Source organism: Equus asinus, chromosome 11, assembly GCF_041296235.1.
Source record: "Equus asinus isolate D_3611 breed Donkey chromosome 11, EquAss-T2T_v2, whole genome shotgun sequence".
In the NCBI taxonomy this organism is placed as follows: Eukaryota; Metazoa; Chordata; class Mammalia; order Perissodactyla; family Equidae; genus Equus; species Equus asinus.
In genome coordinates this window covers 10,369,973-10,392,277 of record NC_091800.1, presented here as the reverse complement: position 1 = coordinate 10,392,277, position 22,305 = coordinate 10,369,973, and the positions used below count along the sequence as shown (strand labels likewise).

The 22,305-nt window shown below is 42.9% G+C and overlaps 1 protein-coding gene across 2 annotated transcripts in view; it reads left to right on the top strand.

The window, feature by feature from the left end:
- Positions 1-22,305, top strand: part of FLT1 (fms related receptor tyrosine kinase 1) — a 172,131-nt gene that overhangs the window by 124,029 nt on the left and 25,797 nt on the right. For both annotated transcript variants that reach the window (XM_014843830.3, XM_044777363.2), the window contains exons 16-19: positions 7,331-7,437; positions 12,071-12,203; positions 16,963-17,067; positions 20,216-20,329. In XM_014843830.3, coding sequence (XP_014699316.2) covers positions 7,331-7,437; positions 12,071-12,203; positions 16,963-17,067; positions 20,216-20,329 — 459 coding nt within the window. The remainder of the gene's footprint in view (positions 1-7,330; positions 7,438-12,070; positions 12,204-16,962; positions 17,068-20,215; positions 20,330-22,305) is intronic.

Below are 22,305 nucleotides of genomic sequence, written 5' to 3'. Positions count from 1 at the left end.
CATATCCTAATAGGGTAATGATAAAATAGTGCGGGGAAATGAAGATGTTTAGTCTAAAAAAGAGACAACTTGGGTTGACATGATTGGTTTCTTCAAATATTTAAGGAGCTTTCAGACTGAGGAGACATTTAACTTTTATTCTTTGACAGACCAGAAAATATAACTAGACCAAGGAAGGGAGATGGTGGTAAAGTTTCAAGGAGGCAGGTTTCGGATCCACATAAGGATATAATTTTGAATAGGAAGAAGTTTTGAAAGTTGATATTATGTGGATCTTATGAGTTAGATGCAGTATCTTGAAGGGACGTACTTTGGGTTCATTGAATAAAAATCTGATTCTTGGATGCTGTTCAGAATAGTTGAATGCAGTACCTGCTCAGTAATTTTATCAGTGAAATTGGATTCTTGCTCTAGAGTTTAAATCATTATTCTTCTCATTCTGGTGGCTGTGAAACATTCCCAATTTAGACTTAATTTTCTAATATATGCATATAGACCCTTCACACCAACCTATCTTGTCAAGTTGAGTTTAGGAAATGAAATCAGGCAAATGAGTTGTGTCTATGGCTATGTTTAACAGATTTAAAGAGGTTCATGAATTAGCCAGGAAGGAAACTGTCTGCTCTTTTTATTTCCTTTGAAAAAGGATTCTTATAGTCACAGATAAAACAATGTGTTATTTTTGTATCTGAAAGGATGAGTGGCCTGGGGAGTCCAAGTGTAGCTTCTTTAAATAAGCACAGGTCTTGTTTGGTTTGGACTGCGTGCGCAAGCACGGGAGCACAGGGGAGCTCTCAGAGGGGAAGTTCTAATATTAAAACAACAGCAACAAAACTGTTACTAACCAAATTATTTCTGAAGTTAACATAGCACTCAATAGCCCATGGAACTCAATTGGGACTGTTACAATGAAAGTGCAGCACATTTTCATCTAAGGACTTAAGGTAAACTATACTTTATAATTATTATTGCAAGTAATAACCACATATATAAAAATACATTCTTAGAACAGATTTAGGCCTTGCTATTGAAATGCTATTTTAATAGCATTTCTAATTTCACAGGAGGAAACAACTTGAAGAATAATTACCATTTGAAACATTTTTTTGAGGATGACTGATGGATACAAAAAATCATGGGAAGCACAGAAGGACTGCCTCAGGGTCCTGCAGTCTAAAGACTTGAATTGGCATTATAGATGTCGTCTATAAATTCTGTGCCACAATAATTGCAAATTAACACATTTCAGGAAAGGACTCATACAGCAGGAAGTATAGACTATGTTCTTTGATAAAATTCCAAGAGTAAAACCTGGAAAGCTCGAAACGGAATTGTCTTGAGTATCCAGCCACTCTTTTTTATCTCCCTTAGCCAGCTTGCAGTTTTCATTTCTCCTTTCTGACTCTCCTCTGATCCATGACTGTCCTCTACTCTAGCTCCTCTCTTCCTGAATCCTGCCCCCAAACTCACTCCCATGGCTATTCTGGTACTAAGAAGGATGTGATAAACTAATTCACATGAAGATGTTGGAGCCTGATGCTACTCCTCTCATGGGTGTTGGCAATTCAGAAAAGTTTCCCAAGGAGAGAAGAGTTCTCAAAACAGACAGATGAACTTGCTGTTCACTAGTTTCACACAGGAGGGCTGGGGACAGGATAGACATGCCTTTGTACTTCAAATCTAAACAATGACATCTGGCCTTGATCAAGAATTCAAAAAATGGTGATAGAATTCAGTTAGGGTGATATGACATTTTTGAAGATAATTCTTGGGGTAAAATAATTTAAACTCAAAAAAGATTCATCTTAATTCCTCCTGTGGAAACTAGGCTGGTAAAAAATTGCAGGGGGTCAAAAAAGTGGGTTTTAGGCTTAGTGAACTTGCTGTTAGGCTCTGTGAAGGCCTGGGACTATGTAATTATAATATCATATGCTTATTGAACACACAGTGCACTGTTTTAACATAACATGCATTAGCCTACTTAACTTTCCCAATAATTCAGTGAGGATTTTTTCTACTTACAAGTGAGAATCTGAGGCACAGAGAGCTTTAGGACTTTGTCCAGGGTTACAAAGCTAGGAAGTGGCAGAGCTGAGAACTGGATCCATGTTTAACCCTTCTGCTCTCCTGCCTCTCAACCCTAAGGCAGAAAGCCCAGTGGTCAAGAGGACCCACTCTGAAGTGAGGAGCATCAGTGCTCATGAGCTGTGTAACCTTGGGCAAATTACTTACCTACCTGGTGCTTCAGTTTGCTCACTCGCAAAATGGATGTTAATAATGGTATACAACTTTACAGGGTTGTTGTAAGGATTAACACATTTAAAACAGTATCTGGCATATAATAGCAACTTTAAATGTTAGCTAACATTATTGTTTGTTAACATAAACCAAATTCCATTTCAACAAAACTTTTTGTATTATAGTTTTCCTAGACTTAATCAGTGTCACCCAAATTGTGTTCCAAACCACAAAATTCCTGTTTGACCTAAGGGTTTAACTTGCTATAATAAAAATATGTTACAGGACTGATGTCACATAATAGCAATTTTAAATACCTTTACCAAAAATTACTCTTTCAAATTTACTTCAAATTTAATCTGAATACAGTATTTCTATACATCACTGTCCTTAACAGGGGTTCCAAGTGGTAAACATAGATTCCTAAAAGGCTTCATAAACAGTATGAAGGCCAATTTTAATATTCCAATAAGTCTTAGAGAAATCATATAATAAGGTTAACTGGTGACTGGATTTTAGACAGAATAAGGTAGTGCTACTTGACTGGTCCATGAGGAGAGTCAGCTCTAGGTGTATCTGATTAATTTAATTTTCATCCACATACAAACATTTATTAAGACATCCTCGGGGCCAGTGCTAGAGATGCAAAATTAACAAGAAACATACCCCTCTCTTGAAGTCCTAACAGTTTAGTGGGCAATAAACCCACATAAACAGTTACCTCAAATTAATGACAGGACCAGAGAATAACATCTAAGCCACCCTGCAGAGTGTCAGGTAAATTTCTCAGGGAAAGTGATGACTCAGTTGTCTGCAGAGAATGATCGGTATTTGGGTCGAAGTCTGATTGGTTTTAGAAAGAAAAGACAAATTGTGATGTATGCAATATGTTTGAATGAAAAAAAATTCTCTTGTACTTGAAGTCCAAAAAGTGATAAGGAAAAAAAGGAAAGGGGAGAGAGAGTAGGGAAGGAAGGCTTCAAAATAATTGCTCACACTAGGTTTACGTATTTCGCCTGTGAGGTCGAGTGCTGTTGTCATCTCCACATTGTAACGATGAGGAAGCTGGGGCACTGAGTCCTTGGTCTAAGACAATGTTGGTTGTAGGGTCACATGAAGGCTTCCTGCGCTTTCCTCATGAAACTTGTGCTCACTCTCTGAAGTCAAGGCAGGCCCTGGGGCCAGGAGCCCTGGTCTTTTCCTTGGTGATCTTCCCTAACATCTTAGGAAGCACCACCCAGGTATACTGCATGAACTGAGTTGTCTGGCTCTGCTGCTTGTTGATTCAAGCAGTCTGGTGCCACACAATGCCACATGTCAGGGTGCGATGCTGCCATACCACAAAGCCCAGGCCCTGTACACCCTGCCATCCCCATCAGAAAGGCTCAAGGCAGGGCAGCAGGACACTGCACAGCTGCACAGTCTCCAGACAAGGCACACCACCCATCGGAACTCAGTCCATCCCCTGGGTGGCACCTTCCTTCCTGTCCCAAGAAGAATGGTATGAAGCCTGGGAGGGTAATTGACATGGAACACTCTGTGCAACAGGGGCAACAATCTGTAATAAAAGGTACAATTACCTGAACTCTTCAAATTGGCCACATTCTTGTCAGGATCCCATATAAAAATAACCTTGTACCATGTCCTAATGCTGGCCTTTCACACACATCATATAAGAGTGAGTCTCTGAGGCCCAGTGCTAACTCCTCATTATTGTCAAATCCTACCCACGTTTCCGCTGGCCTCCTTTCCCCTGCAATGTGCAGCTGGACTATTTCAGGCACTGAGCTCATCAGCTGTCACCAGCCAGTCGAAGCTGGGTCTAGTCAGGCCAGTGTGTAGATGTTTGACCTCTGAGAAAACATCCAAGAGCTGTATAGAATGAGATGCTGCTGACTTAAATCAGTCTACCCAGCATAAGAATATCCTAACAGTTACTTTTAAAATAAAGATAGAGATCAAGCTATCAAATAAGATAGAGATAGAGCATAGCTACTACATTGTATCTTGTAAAATTCTTGTTTCAGTTTTCAGTAAGCAGTGATAGAATATTAAATAGATCTTTCCCTTCTAATAAATGTTTATCTTGAAGATGTTTTTTAATGAGTTGATTCTTTAAATGTGTAAGTGCACACAAACACATTTGATCCCACTGAAAGGAATTTTGCCTGAGTAAGGACTGTGGAATGACTTTGGGGGTCAACTTCCTGCCCCATGGAATGCAGTGAGAAAGTTCTCACAATGGGAGGGAGTCTCTCCCGAGCATTCCATGCAGGAGGCATCTGCAGAGGTTTTATACAGACAGCGCCATGTCTCAAAATGCGATCAACATCTCCAACAGCCAGAGGCCACTGTGCCCTTTGCAGGTCCCAACCAGATTCCACAAAACTTATTTGCAGCATAAGCAAAGAAGCGTGTGTGTGAATATAGCAAGGCAACATTAGAATTCTCACTATAGTGGAAGAAATCCAAACTCATATTTACTCAAGTTTACAATATTCCCATCGAGAGGACGTGTACTAAGAGAAAGGTTATCATACTTTGAAACTTCTTCGAGGAAGTTGTTTTCAATCAATCTCATGAGGTTCAGGGAAACTTAACCACAAGCTGACACAGCAGCAAATGAAGCTAAATTCATTCATTCACTTGACCAATATTTTCAGCATGCCAGGTACTCTTCCAAACACCAGAGATATAGCAATGAACATGAGAAACACAATTCTACATTCTGCTGCTTCACTCAGAACTTTGAACATACCCATCAGTCCAGACTGAAGGCCAGACTGAGCTCTAGACCATGTCCTTTCACTTACCACTATATAGCAGCACCCAGAACAGAGCCTGGGACACAGGTGGTATCCCGTATGTTTACTGGATTAATACACACAACCAGGAATTTGACTCTGAACCCTTTGAAAGTTTCATGAAATTCTTCGGAGACAAATAAAGCAAAACATAATTTATCCTTTAATTCACTGAGTGGGGATATAAAGATGAATAAGATGTGGCCTCAGCCCTCAGGAAGCTTACATTCTGGTGGAGAAACTGCAAAGGCCAAAGCATAAAGGTTCAGAAGGGCTGGTATACTTAAGAAACTACAAGTATTTTGATGTGACTGGAGCAAGCGGGAGGACAGCAGGAGATGAAGCTGAAGAGATAGGCAACGCTGGGCATAAGGGACCTAAGGATATGGATTTTTATCTCTACAGTGACTAGGGGTGGGGGCAATGATAGAATTTAGGGAGAGGTGTAACAGGATTAAATATATGACTTGGCAAGATCACTCTAGCTACAGAGTGGAGGAGAGACTGAAGGGAGCCCAGCCTGGTTAGGAAGGTAATGCAGTAGTCCAGGTAAGATCTGATGACCTTGATTAAGGCAGTGATAGTGAGGTAGGTCAGGAGGTGAAAATTTCATGAGCCATGGAAGCAGAACAGGCAGGACTTTGTGATAGACTGGATAGAGAGAAATCGTCAGTTTCCCCTCTAGATTAAAAGGGATACACTGTGGCAGGGACTATGGCCTACAGGAAGTGTATGTACTTGGTGGCTAATGGTTAAGAGAGAAGAAAGAAGAGGTTCAGGTTTCTAGCATGTGTGTTTGCAATTATTCAGGGCAGAGAGCCTACACTGGCTCCACTGCCTGCAGCATTTAGTTTAAACTCTCCACACAGACGCTCAGCATTCTCTATGGTCTGGTCCTGTCCTCTATCTTGCATTATACTGCCATCAGTGCCCTAGCCTTCCCAAGTCTGGGTCTTTACTCATACTGTTCCCTCTGCCTATAATGCCCTCCCCTGCCTTCATCTCTGTAGGTCAAAATCCATTTCAAATGTTACTTCTTCCAAAAAGCATTAGATTCCCTCAACCTCCGAAACTCTTTTTATCTAATTTCTTTGTATTTGCCTTCCATCTCTTGGTTAGGCTGTGACTGAGCTCCTTGAGAGTGACAACTTTCCCTTCCTGCTCATCTTCCTATCTCTTCCAGCCTCCAGCTTTGCCTATAGCAGGACTCAATATGTCTTTATTGAATTGAAACAAAGAACCCCACAACATGAAGTACTCATCTATGAAATGGGGATATTATTGCCACCGACTTCACAGGGTGGGAGTGAGGGCTTGGCACATAATAAGTGCTTGATAAATGATATCATTCACATCATCATTTCTAAAAAGAGTAAGTTTCGATTGTTCTCTGCCTAATGTAATACTAAGCCTCTGTCTCCTTTTAATGAAGTTAAAGGATAAGGGCCTTACTTTAGAATTTCTGGGAAACTGTCCACTGGAATCAATAAGCAGGGAACTACTGTTCTGGCCCACTGGGGCATTCCTTTCCAAATCCCAAAGAGTTTCGTCTCTGGAGGCTTCTCTCGAATACTTTGGGTCTTTTCTTTTTGGTCATGGAGGAACAGAGCTCAGCTTTTGATCTCTGTGATTCTGGGAAATGAAGTGATTGGGAAGAATCCCACTCCAGCAGTCATCTCTTCTCATCTCAGCCCCTGCAGGCTGACTGCTGCAAAGGTCAGAAATAGAGCCCCAGGTGTGGAGAGCGGGATGTGGGTGGTTTGGCCTGGCTGTTCCAAAAGGAGTGAGCAGGCAATTGTGACAGTCCTTGAGTTTTATTTTTATTTTTTAAATCTACTTTGAAGAATTTTGTGAGTCCCAAAGGAGCCCTTTTATGTCATTTCTTTCTTTTTTCTTTAGAATTTCCTCTAAAATCCATTAGGGAGATTTAACATATTCCAGATTTAGGACTTTAATGGGCTTTTGTTCCCGCCTTAATTTTTTCCCATTTTTAAATTTCTCTTCTGATTTTTAATTAGCTATTTCTGGGATTACAAAGTTTGCAAACTTAAGAGCAAAATTTCTGTTGACAGTCTTTTAATTTACGTGTGATTTACTGTGATAATATTGTTGACCCTGCCTGACTCAGAAGGTAAGAAAGGATCTGTCCCAGAGACGAATTCTTGTGCCAGCAACCGCGGTCACCATGATGAGCCATGTAGGGGCACTGGACCGCTTTTATAAAACCACAAAGACCTTAAGTTTGAGAATTGCTTTTTAGCACCATCTTGGTGTTTTTCTCTCTCCAGGAACCTCGGACAAGTCTAATCTGGAGCTAATCACTCTGACGTGTACGTGTGTGGCTGCAACCCTCTTCTGGCTCCTATTAACTCTCTTTATCCGAAAACTAAAAAGGGTAAGATCATTTCAGATGAAGTTCTATGCTCCAATTTACATAATATTCTCAAAGCCCTGTCTGATGTCTAGAGCGGGCACTAAGCAAATGTTACACCCTCTTCTTCCCCTTTCCTCTTGTTCCTGTCTCTGACCTGGTGAACACTGAAAATGAATCATTCGAATGTCTCTCAACCACAAAGTGGGATATTCAAAAGAAAAGCTAGAGCAATGGACAGATTAATATTTCCAAGGGACAGAACGGATAATTTTGATATAAAATATGTAATAGGGGGCCAACCCCGTGGCTGAGTGATTAAGTTCGTGCCCTCCACTTTGGCGGTCCGGGGTTTCACTGGTTCGGATCTTGGGCGCGTACATGGCACCACTTGTCAGGCCATGCTGAGGCGGCGTCCCACATAGCACAACCAGAGGCACTCACAACTAGAATATACAACTAGGTACTAGGGGGCTTTGGGGAGAATAAGAAGGAAGAAAAAAAATGTAATAAAGTCTTTAAGTTAAATTCAGCATGGGACCTGTGAAGCCTTCATTTTCTTAACCTCACTCTCCACTAAGAAACAAAAAGGAAAAAAAAAGCAAAATAAAGACCCACCTCTGACTTATCTCTCATAACATTATGGAAGCACAAAGAAGTGCACTGCTGTTCCATACTCTTTGAGCCCCACAATACAGTTAAATTCTTTGGAGTGTGAGGTTCAGGTTGGAAGTCAAGACATCAGATTTCTATAATTACGCCTGCAGCACAACCTGCTTCTTTGAAGTTCAGTGGGGAGTCAACACTCACTCACTCACTCATTCATGCCTCAAATATCTCCTGTGTGCCTGCTCCATGCAGAGTGCAAGGCCTTGTGTAAGGCTCTCTGATGACAGTGGAGCAAACACTGACGTGCAGTCTGTAGAGGAGACTGTCTTTAATCAACGACATAGACAAACGTAAAACTGCAACTAGAGTCAGCTGACCAAAAGATGTGTAAGGGAGTTGGTCAGGCAAAGAAGGGAGGGAAAAGTGTTGCAGGGAGAGAGAAGAGCAGGTAGGAGGCTGGGGCAGGGCAGAGGGAACACCATGAGAACGAGAGACTGACAGAAGCCCGTGTGGCTGCAGTGGTGGGAAGAAGGTGTGAGGTGAGGCAGGAGAGTAGAGGAGAGGAAAGGCTGCACCACTTGACCAGGCAGGGCCTTGTAGGCTATGATAAGGAATTGAGTTTGTATTCTAGAAGCAACAGGAGGCCTTGGGTGGAGGGGGTTGTTAAGCAAAGGTAGGCGATTCTAATTGTGAAAGATTTGTGTCTGGAAAGCTTATTTTGGCTGCTGTGAGGACAACGGACCAGAGGGGGCAAGAGTGAATAGAGAAGACCCTAGCAGAAGACTTTATAGCAGTCCAAGTAAGAAATGATGGTAGCTTAGTCTAAATGATTAGAGTCAAGAGATATTTAGGAGGTAAAATCAACAGGACTTGAAAAGTGCCAAGAAGGCCTCCTCAACTTCTAGAGCTTTATTGGCCCTTAGCAATGTGTCAGATCTCGTGGGAAGCTCTTTATGTAATATCTCAGTTAATCCTTCCAAAAGCACAAGGAGGTGGATATATTATTATTCCCATTTTATAGAGAGGGAAACTGAAGCTCAGAGAGGTAAAGTAAGTTGCCCAAAGTCACAAAAATAGAGCTGGAGCTGAGTTTTGAACCCAGGTTGTTTGATCTTAGACTTGATATTCAAAACCAATTATAGTGTTGGTATGAGAGGCAAGGCTAGCAGCCATCCTCTATGGCAAATACGTAACATCAGGCTTTTGCTATAATGACTGACTGGTTTTTAGACACGACAATTAAGGCCACTGCTTTAGAAGGAAACGAAAGTCAAACAATAGCATTTTGAAAAGGGAGATACATCATATATGGAAACAGATCTAACAAAAGCAAAACTTGCCAAATCTGTACGGGAGGTACAAAGGCTATAGGAGTTCAAAGGAGGAGAGGGGGAGAAAAAACTTCAGAGAAGGCAAACTTTAGAGACAGACTTTGAAGGTTGTGGCTGGAAGGAAAGAAGCAGAAAAACACAGCGCACCCTACTCCTTCCCACTCCTCAGAATAGGGCAGGAGTCTGGTTATTTTGCATATATGAACATAGTGGAAATAAAACTGGAAAGGTAAATTGAGAATAAAATGAAGAGGTTCCTTGTATTTCAAAAAATCTATGAAATTTTGATGTCAATAATAAAGGATGAGAGCAAGAGATTATCATCTTAATAACAGAGTACCTATGAAATTTAAAAAGTGGTTGTGGAGGAAAAGAGGAACAAAGCATCAAAAAATATTACCAGGGGGCCGGCCCAGTGGCGCAGCGGTTAAGTTCGCACGTTCCGCTTCTTGGCGGTCCAGGGTTCGCCAGTTCGGATCCCGGATGCGGACATGGCACCGCTTGGCAAAAAGTCATGCTGTGGGAGTTGTCCCATATAGAGGAAGATGGGCATGGATGTTAGCTCAGGGCCAATCTTCCTCAGCAAAAAGAGGAGGATTGGCAGTAGTTAGCTCAGGGCTAATCTTCCTCATAAAAAAAAATATTACCATGTGCTTTCTCTAACCACAGTGTAAATTCCTCATTGATAAAGACTGTATTTTATCTTTTTATCCCCTGCTGCATGGCCCAGTGTGATAATTATAACTAACATTTATTGATGTTTACTATATACAAGGCCCTGTTCTAATAGCTTACATGGATTATTTCATTTAATATTCACAACAACTCTATGAGATAAGTACCATTATTAGCACTATTTTATGGATAAGGAAACTAGGCTTAGAAAGATTAAGCAACTTGCCCAAAGTTATGTGCTGGTCAGAAGCTGAGCTTCAAATCCAGGCAGTGAGCCTCAACACCTGGGCTCTGAAGCACTGAGCTGTGCAAGTTCATGCCAAGCACCTAGTAGCTGCTCAGTGTTAATGTCAACTGAAAGAATAAATATTTGTCCACTAAGATTCTACTATCGTATTCTCCTCAAAGCTCTTAAGGTTTGTTTAGTGTTTCCTCTCATCTTCCTTATTGAGATAAACCACAAAATTGTGTAGATGTCACATGGGGAGATTGTCTTCCATTGCCTGCTCCCTTGCCTCCACTAACACCTCTGCCAACCTCCCCTCACATCCTGCAGAACCTAGGATGTCCCTTGCTAGGCTTCAGCTCTCCTATGCTCTTTGAGGATTTCAGATTATTTCTCATGGACTTGGCTATATTGGACACTGAAAAGTTTAGTCATAAAGCCTACTCCAGCAGTGTCTCTAATGAACACCCAGCACCCTGGTATAGGAATCTATAGACGCACATGAGTGTCTGACAGGCCAGGTCCTTAGAGTCTAACACCACTGGCAAATGCAGTTTGTGACAAACGTGCTCCATATCTGTTTTCTACTCTTTGTGGAGGCCAGGCAAATCCTTCTGCTTTGAGTTCTTTGTCACACATTTTAGTGATAATTTCTGTGAGAAGGAGACTGATTGTAAGTGATGGATGAGGTGAGCTGTGACAGCCCAGAACAGGGTGAGTAAGAGCTGAAGAATGTGGATGGGTGTGAAATGGTGTTTTTGGAGAGGTTGTCTTCTCTACTGAACTCTGATTCTCTTTAAGGAAAGGCCTTGAAAGGAAGGGCCCCAAAACTCATTTAAATGAAGTTTACATAACTTCTAGGCAAGAGTTATCAAAACCTACCTTATATGGGCAAGCATACTTCTTTTCTGTTCTCTCACAGAAACGTAGTCATGAAATCTACAATTAATTAACAGGAAATCCACCCACTGATATAAATCTAAGACACTAAATGTAAATCTAGTTATCTACGATCTGAAATAAAGGGTATTTTCTGGGCTTGATGTGCATTACCAAGATGAGACACTTGAAGGCAGATGCCATCTTACTTACTTGACATCCTACCAATGGTCCAACGAACTCGGAGCATGGCTTTAAGTCTTATAACCTATTTACTCCCTGGCCTTTGAAATAATCAAACTCTATTTCTTACTGAAGGCTAATCTTAATTCTAATCTCACTAATGGACCCTCCATTCTTTTCAAGTAGCTGCAGCAACTAAGAGGCCAGGCCTTTTGAGTATATTTAAACACTTCACATGAACTGTGCCTCTCCACTGTCCCAGGGATCTTGGGCTTACTTTGCCACCTCTGGCCTTTCTTGCAAATGTGGAAAAGTCACATCATAGACCCCACTGCTGGCCCATCTGTCATGTATATTCCTGCTTGTACAGAATGGCCACAGAATGTTATTTTTAGTCATTGGAACGATTTTACAAAAATGCTATACATTTTTTAGAGAAGGACTTTCATGATAATTGTTTAGCAAGCAATAAGGTCTCTGGAGAATGTGAGTGCATTTTATCTGAGATAGGATGGTGGAGCTAGTACTACAGAATTTTAGTGTGGGAATAATAAGGGGTTGTTTAATGGAAATTGCACGCTCAAGTGTGATGTGCATATGTGTATATGGTGAGGTACTTTCTGTACCCAACTACACTGTTTTAACCAAATGAACCAAAATAGCAGCAGATGTTGCCAGGTATTGTTTTAAATTGGATAGCTGGTGTTTTTAAAGTTGTTTCCTTTTGGTGACTTGAGATCTCTTTATTTTTCAGTCTTCTTCTGAAATAAAGACTGACTACCTATCAATTATAATGGACCCAGATGAAGTTCCCCTGGATGAGCAGTGTGAGCGGCTCCCTTATGATGCCAGCAAGTGGGAGTTTGCCCGGGAGAGACTTAAACTGGGTAATGTATTTGTTCAACAGATTCCTAAGTCCATACAGAGCACCTACTACAAGCAAACACTGTGCTTTGAGAGGCGCAACAGTAAACTGGGCTGGGGACTCCGCCCTCCAGCTGCTCACACACTAGCAGGGGAGACGGACACGGAGGTAAATTATCCTAGGAGAATGCTGAGACAACAGGACGAGGGGACAAGGGTGCACCTGCTCATTCTTCCAACAGTTACCAAGCACCTTCTCTGAGCAGCAGGCACCCATCTAAGCTCCGGGGATGTAAAGGTGTTTGAGTCTCTTCCCTCAAAGGGTGAAGGAGACAATCACAAGAGTAGGGAAGGGAAGGGAGGGGATCAGTTTCATCAGGAGGCTTACAAGTATAGACACTCTTAAATAATGAAACTTTTGAGGAGTTAGAAATTTATAACCCAGAACACAATCCAGGATGGCGAGGAATAGTGAAATCAAACTTTTGGTGAAAGAGTTGGTGCTCTTCAAGGCTGTGGATCAAAAAACCCCTCTGTGCAAATCCACAAGTTACATACTTTGAATTTCCCTGGGTGTTTGGAATGTCTAGACAGAGAAGAAAGTCCTAAGGGGTCATTTAAGTTTCCTTTTTGAAGAGCAAGGACTATTGTTTTCCAGGTAACACAGATGTTGTAAACACTAGGCAGTTGTGCTTTCCCTCAGCTTAGTGCACCAGTTCCTCCAGCTCAGACATCACAATGCAAATCCATCTCCAGCCCGTGGTGCTACAAAACAATAGGAGCCTCAATTACGCTTGCCCAGAATATTTGGATCGTGGCTTCTAAAAGTTTTCCACTCACTCCCATGTGTACGCCAGAATCATTAGTAGTTGGAACTAGGAAAAGAGATCATGGATCCAGTGTTTCTGGAGCTTGTCACTCGCAGTGTAAAGTTTCTGCTGTTCCAAATTCAGCTGCATTGCCTCCACTTTCCCCACACACAGACTACATTGGGGTGGGGGTGTGAGGGGAGAAATGGCTTTTCTTGTTCTCTTGGGCCTTGAAATGATTCCACTTACATTTCTTCCTACATGAAAAAGAATACTTGGCCCCAAGAGTATGTTCTGCTTGGCTTGGGGAAGAAAACTGGAAATCAGTAAAAAGCTGGAAAGACACGCGAAAGCCAGCCATGGCTGTTGACAGAAAAAAAACATCGACTAAATTTAGAGTAGTTAAGGGCAGGTGGCACACAAGATGAGTTCCTTCTGCGAGTCTAAATTATATGGCAGCTAGCCCAGCCCCTCAGTAACCTTGGCAGGGAACATGGGATAATTTTCCCATAACCATAAGCCATTCTCAGGCCATGTTGCTTTCCAGGGTTATTAGTCACAATCAAACATGCTTCTTCCAGTACAGGATACATGAGCTTTCTGTCCCATTTCTTCATTCCTTGGCCTATTATCACTGTGATCCATATCACATCGAGGGAGATTGCTAACCCTTTTAGCAGAATTCCTCTGGGGGCCTATGGGTTTAGATAATCTCATTTCAGGAGATTCTCCTTGTTGAAGATCTTTCTTATGGTTCTTGTTCTTCCTGGAGTTGCCAGATGCTATGATTTGACTAATGTACATGTGAGTGTCTCTGATGGGTGAGAGAAAGTGTCAAGTCAGCTAACTCTTTTAATGCAGAGCATGGCTGCAAGGGCCAGAGGAATGCTCCTCCTTCTAACGTGGGAGCAAAGAGGCCCAAGATTTTTTTTCAGCCAAATAAATGACAGAAAGTATTCTGAAATAATGTCTGGCAAGTGAAAGTAACCAAGATTGTGTCTGGATGCATGGAGAGAAAAAGCTGGTTTTATGGGCAGAGTTATAGTGGGGTTATAAATGTAAAGAAATATACAGACTAAGCTGCATCTGATTTCAGCTGTACGTACTCTGTTGGTTACTATTAGCAGACCTGGTGGGAGAAGTGAGAATGTATAGGAACTGATAGATTGATACAGTCGGAGCTTGGGTCAAAGGTGTTGCTACCACTGAAATTCCTGGAATCCAGGAACTAAAGAAACCTGTTTTGTTAGTGATTCCTCACTAAACCTAGGAGAGAATTCAGCTCCTATAAATTTATCACAGGAGTTGGGATAATTTCTGACACTGCATCTTTCAATTGGAAAATAAAGTCAGAATTACCTAATATGGGAAACAACACAGGGAGTCTGGAATTTGGCAAGTGGATGGTACCTAGGCAAGTGCTGCCTCTTGTAAGACCAGCCTTGGATGCCAGAGAGGGTCTCAGCTCTATGCTGCTGTGCACTCTCCCCAGAGTGTCCCAGGGACCCTGGCCAGCCAAGGACATTCTTGGAGGAGATTCTAGTATCCTTTTAGTGTATGACAATGACCTAGCACTTTTACAAGCTTGTTAGCGGCATGTAGGTAACACCAAAGAGGATTTTAAGGGAAAAGAAAGATCAGGCAAAGTCAAGTCCGGTGTGACTGGGCTCCCCTGAAACTGGAAACACAGGTCTGCAGAAGGATTCCAATGCATCAGATGACTAAAGAGCCTGTAATAGCTTCATACTATTTTATGAGGCAGCAGTCAGATTCCAAAAGAATAAATGCAAAGACTGGGGGAAGCCAACTGAGCATGAGCTTATCCTCACTGATAGAAGCAAAGCCCCCAAACACTTGTTAAAATAAAGTGTGTTGTGACAGCTAAGAAGGGAATGTGTGGGGGCTGAAGGTGTGGAAAGGAAAAGGATACCACCTGCCCCAAAGAAGCAAGAGTCTTCGGACTATGTGGAAAGGGGCCCCAGGATGGAGACTATCGTAGTATTTCTCAGGCTTAGGACACTTTTCACATTAGATAGAAGAAGGCACTGCAGAAGAGAAACATTGCTCTTTTATCCTAAAAAAGCAAGGAATAAGCCTCCATCAAAAATGTACCAATTTATACAACTCTGGAGAAGGTATCTGCTAGTGCGCTTTCCATACAGGATTTCAATATCCAGCACTTTCAGGGACCAGCCAAGGCTCTTTTATTTAAACTAAGAGTTCCCATTCTGGTGTATCTCTTGTACAATTTTATCTGAAGAAGGAAGCAGAGCCTACATCCCTGCACAAGGTGCCTGCTCTGGGAGGAATGGTCTTTATCAGTCACCACAGGTGTCTGTTTGACCTGAGGAAAAGTATGTAATTTCACCAGTGCTCCCCTCCCAATGCAGAGTGCATCCCTCTGAGATAGATGCAAAGAGGCTCTTATAATTATATTAGTAACTGAACTTTTCCCATGCCCTAACGGGATGCCTAGAGTGGCCGGAGTGCAAGATCCTAAGCAGAGGCAGGGTGAAGACATCTTTGTTACTGGATAGTTGTGCATAAAAATATAAATGTTCTAATATGATGAGGAGGTAGGAAAGCTTCATTACAAACATTACAAGAATCTTAGAAAAAAAAACCTGTCCTTTGGGGAAAGGGACTGGAGTATGAGGAAGGAAAGAAGGTAGGTTGGATAACTAACTGAAGGCACGTTATCAGAACAGTCTGAGAAGGAGAATTTGGTTGGGAGAGCAGGTGTTGTGTTAAATTAACACTCTACTAGATCACCAGTTTATTATAAAAGGATGTAACTCAGGAACAGCCAGATGGAAGAGATGCATAGGGTAAAGTATGGGGAAAGGGCATGGGGCTTCCAATGCCCCTAGGAGCGTGCCATTCTCCCCAAATCTCCACGTGTTCACCAGCCCGGAAGCTCTCTTAACCCTGTCCTTACCGGTTTTTGTTGAGGCTTCATTACATATTCATGACTGATTAAGTCATTAGCCATTGGCAACCGATTCAACCTCTAACCCCTCTCCCATCCTCAGAAGTCAGGAGTGGAACTAAAAGTCCCAACCCTCTAATCACGTGGTTGGTTCTCCTGGCAACCAGCCCCCATCCTTAGGTGGGGGTCTAAAAGTCACCTTATTAAAACAACAGAAACACCTTTATGGCTCTCATCACTTAGGAACTTCCAAAGGTTTTAGGAGCTCTACTGCCAGAAACAGCATGAAGACTAAATATGTATTTCTTATTTTAAATCACAATATCACAGAGGCTGAGGAAAGAAGCATGTTAACAATCATTATAGCATAACATAATGGGTACCATGAAAGAAACCACGTTTTGTTATTGCATTTGGCAACCACCTCTCTGTGGTCTAAACAAATTAGACCAGTGGCTGACAGGCTCATGTGCTGAACCATGAAGATTTGTAATCACCATGTAAAGACATACTAGAAATACTAGGAATATTTTCTTTGGCAAGGAAGTCTGAGAAATGATTTAGTGATTATTTTTTAGCTATGAAGCACTATCATAACTAATAGCAGTAACCACCATTCTCTCTCTCTCCCTTTCTGCTGAAAACAGATCAGAAGAAATGAACTTAAGTGGCAAGAAAAGGGGCTTAGGTTAAACACAGGGAAATCTTCTTGGTATTAATGTCAATAAACAGTTGAAGAGACCCCTGAGGATTTAGTAGCCTCTCCCTGCAGGCGGACTTTGTGAAGAGGAAACTGGCCACCTACCTGCACTTAGCCTAGCTGTAAAGGATGAGGGCACCTCAGAAGCACAGTAAAGAGTTGGAAGGAAGATACTCCAGAAATGTGTCCCTTACTTTGACTCTTTTGGGGTCAGTTCTTTGGAGATTCCGTTAAAAGCTACATGCCTCACACACACACATAGGAAAAAAGGCACTTCCTTCCTGAAAAAGACAAACTCACCCTGTTGGCTTGGCAAACAAACCAATGTGTTCTTTTCATTTTAGGCAAATCACTTGGAAGAGGGGCCTTTGGAAAAGTGGTTCAAGCATCTGCATTTGGCATTAAGAAATCACCCACATGCCGGACCGTGGCTGTAAAAATGCTGAAAGGTATGGATGCTGTAGTTTGGCTTTCAACTGACCCATCACATTCCCTAAATATTGATACACGTTGGATATGGCCTAGGAACACATACAAGCTATTTCTGCTCTAGCCACGTAACTTTCTTCTACTGCTGGAAGCCCCTTTACTTCAGGAGTTTTATAGGTAAGGCTGGCAAGAGCTCAGAATAAACCTTGTAAATGAAACAATCCAGCATTGTCCACGGGAAAACAATTTCTATCACCTCAGAGATCTTTCTCCTATCACATCTCAGACTCTAGACTACCAGGGACTTAAGCCCACTGTATCCATGGGTACAAAATTTTGGAACCATCCACTATCTTTCTAATGTCGAAAGATACCACCACTCTGTGAAGCAGTAGGAGGTAGAGCCAAATCACCCAGTGGTTTATGACCACCACCGCAAGACAGACTGAAAGTGAAAACTGCGTAAACCAAACATCTCAAAGACTCATAGGTCCTTTAAAGTGACGAAAGTACTTCTTGTCCTCATTTGTGATGTAATTTTCATGTTACTTCAATGTGTTTTAAGATTCCAAAACCAAAAAGAAACAGGATTGAAAACCCAAAGGGCAATTTTCAGTTTTCCAAATTCTCCAAGATACTGCCAGGGGATTTTAAGGCATAGGAAGCTATGCCCCCAACTAAGCAGGTACGTAGCAAAGGCTCCAAGAGAAAGAGCCATTTGCTTAGAGAGGCTTTATAGCTCTTCATTTTCTTCCAGTATTGACACCATCATTGCAACAGTTGATGTAATGATATTTTCCACCTCAAAATACAAAGAACCTGACAGTTCTACTCTGAAAGTAGCCAGAAAAGGAGTTTTGCATCTACAAGTCGGGACTTTTGTTCAAGGTGGACTAAACAGATGATGGCAGGCAATTTTGTGAGAATACCTGCATTCCAGCACCCCACCCCACACCCCCCACCCCAGACTGTGAAGAGAAGAGGCATCAACATGTCATCTATGTAAGAAAGCACCAGACTAGGTACTTTAGGATATTAGGTTGAACCACACGAAATTGCCATTTTTGTTATTTTTCTCTCTACAGCCTTGTGAGGTAGATATTACTATCCCAGTTTGCAGACGAAGAAACATGGCCCAAAAAGGTTAAACAGCCTCTGCAAGGCCACACAGCTCACCTGTGCAAAAGCACAGGTCTGAGTGCAAGTCTTCCAGCTCTGAGTGCAGTGCTTTCTCCCACACCCCAGTGCCACAGAAGACAGGCTGAAAAGACCCAGCCTTCTGGAAGTGGCCAATTGCTCCAAAAGCCTCCAAATGATCCTGGCCTGTGTTCTGGAGGCAATCTAGTATCCAACCTTGAGATAAATCAAAACTAAATCTGAAAGCATCTGCTTCCTCAGCTTGTCCCACTTCCCTCCTTACTACCACACACTGCCTCTAGGAGAGGCAAGTCTGCCGTCCATCATTTTGGGTCCCAGATAACACCTGTGGCCCTGCACATAAATGGAACAATCTAAGCAAAAGAGCCTGGTTTTTCCTCTGTGCTAAAGAGGCATAAACGCCTGGAGGGATTGATGAGCTTCAGCGGGGAAATTCTGATTTGAGATTTTTTAAAGGCCCAGAGAATCTATTCTGTGTAATACAGAAATAGTGTGTGTGATATCTTAATAAGAGATATCTTTTTTTTTTAAGCCATCAGCCTTGATTGAAAAAGACTGCCAAATCATCCACTAAAAAACCATTTTCATTCAGCTTTCTTTTTTAAATTGGTTGGCCATCTGTTTCTAGGAGAAATTGAAAAGGCAGAATGTCAAACAAAGGTCATGACTCAGAAGCTCTTTCAAAGTGCCCTTGAGCAAATCCTTTAACCTTTTTGGGCCTTATGCCCACGTCTGAGATGAGAAGAGTAATCATGTTGTTTATTTATCTAACAGATATTTGTTGAGCATCTACTGTGAGCCAATCCCAACCCCACTGGGAGGCTTCTAGAGTTTATCTGGTTGTTATTAAAAAATAATTTGTGCTTATGAAATACCATGTCAGTAACTACCACAATGTTAAATGTACAACTTTAACCACTTCCAGGACTGTCCTACAGAAATACTTGCACATATGTACAAAGATTACACACGGGCTGTCTATTACAGCATTATTTGTAATGGCAAAAAAACTGTAGACAGTCAATGTCAGGAATGCCATTAATCAACTAAAAAGGCTGGAAAAAGTCTCTGACATATTAAAAAGGGAGGGGAAGCGCATTTTAAAAAGTACATATACATGTGCCCATTTATATAAACCAAAAAAAGGCTTTTGATTGGGTATATATATTCATAAATGCAAAGAAAAAGGTCTGAAACACCAAACGATCAACAGTGGTTACTTCTAGGAAGGTAAGTGGGTGGGAGGGGCTTTCACTTTTTACTCTCTATATATTATATTGTTGGAATATTTTACAGCAAGATTCTATGACTTTTTTTATTTCTAAAAATAATTTAAAATTTGTAAATGCTTAGAAATTGACCAGTAAGGACAAACAAACAGGACAAGTTTAATTCAGGCTTTAGACTCTGCTAATTCTTAGACTGATTTTGTTTATCTCTGAGAATGAAGTTGAAGTGAGATGCTTATGGATCCTCACAACTTGAGATAACCCTGAGGACTCCAGGGAGGAAAAGGTTATAGGGAGAAAATAACACATTGCAAAGATGTTTACAGAAGTGGCCACTCTGCTCTTACAGGCCCCTTGGGGCTCCTTCTTTGTAACTCCTCAAAGAGAGGAAAGTGAGAAAAAGAGGTGAGGTGTGGGTGCATCCCCTGGCTGAAAAGTTCTTGTTGCGCCTTGTTCTGAAAGAAAGGAAGCCTTTGGAAGATGCTTTCACGAGGTGCCCAGCTCTGAGTCAGCGCATTGTTGAACAGGACTAGGTCCACCAAGAGGAAATGTCCAGTGACTAACCCCATCACTGCTCTGGGGCTTACTGTAGTCAAAAGGATGTTGGCTCAGGAGGGTGGGAGTAATAAAAAAGTGTGAGGACTCACCCTTTCTGAAGAACGTTGGGAGGTTAATGAAGCAACTGGCTGAGCATTGACAAACATGGAGGGCAGGAATGCTGCCACCAGCAGAAAGAGAGCCATTGTCCTGTCACCCTGACTCTTCCTTGCTTCTCACACAGAGGGGGCTACGGCCAGTGAATACAAAGCTCTGATGACTGAGCTCAAGATCTTGACTCACATTGGCCATCACCTGAACGTAGTCAACCTGCTGGGAGCCTGCACCAAGCAAGGAGGTAATTGGAAGTGGGGCCACTCTATCTCCCAGTTCACATGCTAAGAGCGGAGTTCTCTGACAGACAGCTTTCTCCCACCCCCGTTTCTCCTCACCTCCTGGAAAATGCCCTCTCAATAGACTCAGACGAAACAGTTTGTCCATTTACGGAAGGGTGCTTCCATTCTAGAAATACCTTCCCTGGACAGTTAACTTAAAGGTTCTGAAAAGGGCTCCCTTTTAGATCTCCTTGCACACAATGAGGTCAAGTGAAGGGCGTTTTTGTCTCAGGATGACTTAGAAGGAGTGTGACAGAGCTAAGGTAAAAGCATAGAAGCTTGAGTCTTATTTGAAGATTCACCTAAAGGAATGAATCACTGCTGGTGGGATGCCAGGAGGAGGAGATATGGGGAACAACCAAGGTCCCTAGGCCTCCCCAGCCCGTAGTTTCTTTCTCCACCCACTGCCACTCCCAGCAGGTAGGTCTTCCCCGACCACCCTTCAGCTCTACGACCTTTAGTGAGCTCAGAAAACATTTATATGCACAGGCCCTTTCCCTTCATACAAGCCTCACCCACTGGGGCAAACGTCAGGGACAGGGCTATGCTATGGATTAGGGCTCTGACATGTTCTCGAAGACTTTTCTAGCCTCCCTATGGCAAGGTTAGTGCTTGGGTGTAGATGTCTGACCACTGCTTGAGCCAGAAAGAAAGGTGCAAAGGGCCTGTGTATATAAATGTTTTCTGAGCTCAGCAAAGGTAGTAGAGCTGAAGGGTGGTCGCAGAAGACCTTCCTGTTGGGAGCGGCAGCGGGAGGAGAAAGAAGCTACCGGCTGGGGGGGCCTGGGGATCCAGACGCAGCCTGCCTGCTTCTCCATTACCCCCGAGTATTGACAAGTGATAAGCTCTTTCCCAAATTCTCTGCCTCAGCAACCTTATTCTGTTTGCCTCAACTTTGCCCCGTAAAACTGGCCAGGGCTAATCGCAAACCCCACCTCCGTCCGCGCCTCCGAGCTGCCCGTCCGTGGCTTCAGGCTGGAAGCCCACCCCGAGGGCGAGGCTTGGTGTACCCCAGGCAGGCGCCCAAGATCCTCCCAGTCCTCCGCGCTGGTGGGGAGACCGACAACGGCTGGAAGCAGCTTCCTGTTCTGTAACCCTAAGGGAAGAGCACGTGCTGTCAGGGTGTCCAATACACATTTTTAAACCCAGGAAAGCCCTGTTAGACAGAGAAAAACCATTCTACCGAGAAGAGCTTGGCCTCTGCGCGCCTCGTAGCGGAACCAGGGCACTAGGGTCCCCCGCACGACAAATCCGCGCAGCCCCAGTGCGCTCCTTCCCAGGATGCCCTGGTGCAGCAGTCCGCGGAAGCGGCTCTGGGCTCACGCCCACTTTGACCCGGAACTGGAAGTTGTTCTTCCGCTGCAGGCCTTGGCCTCGCCCCGGCGTGTGGTGGGAGTGCTGGGCAGGCGATGTGGCAGCTGAGGGGACTCTGTGCAGCAGAAGAGGCCTTTAGAGCACCCCATGGGACCCACAGTGCAGCTTGGTTTTCCTTCCTTCCCAGCCTTCATGCTTCTTGTTGACCAGGGGTCGGCAACCCCCGCCAGCCAGCCTGTGAACTTAAAATGGTTTGACGTTTTAAATAGTTGGGGGGAAAAAATCAAAAGAAGTAGAATATTTCATGGCATGTGAAAATTACATGAAATTCAAATTTCTGTGTTCATAGTTTTATTGGTGCGTAGCCACTCATTTGGTTGTGGTGTTGTCTGTGCCTCCTTTCATGCTACAAATGCACAATTGAGTAGTTGTATGGCCTCCAAAGCCTGAAATATTTACTGTCTGGTCCTTTACAAAAAACTTTGCTGACCCCTGCCTTAGACCTTCTTACAAGCCCGAAGGCAAGCTGTTCAGACGCTCGCAGGCAGCCTGCTGCTGGGGAGAGACAGCCCAGACCAAACCAGCCTGTTCTTTGCACGGGGAGGGAGGAGCTGCTTAACAGTCC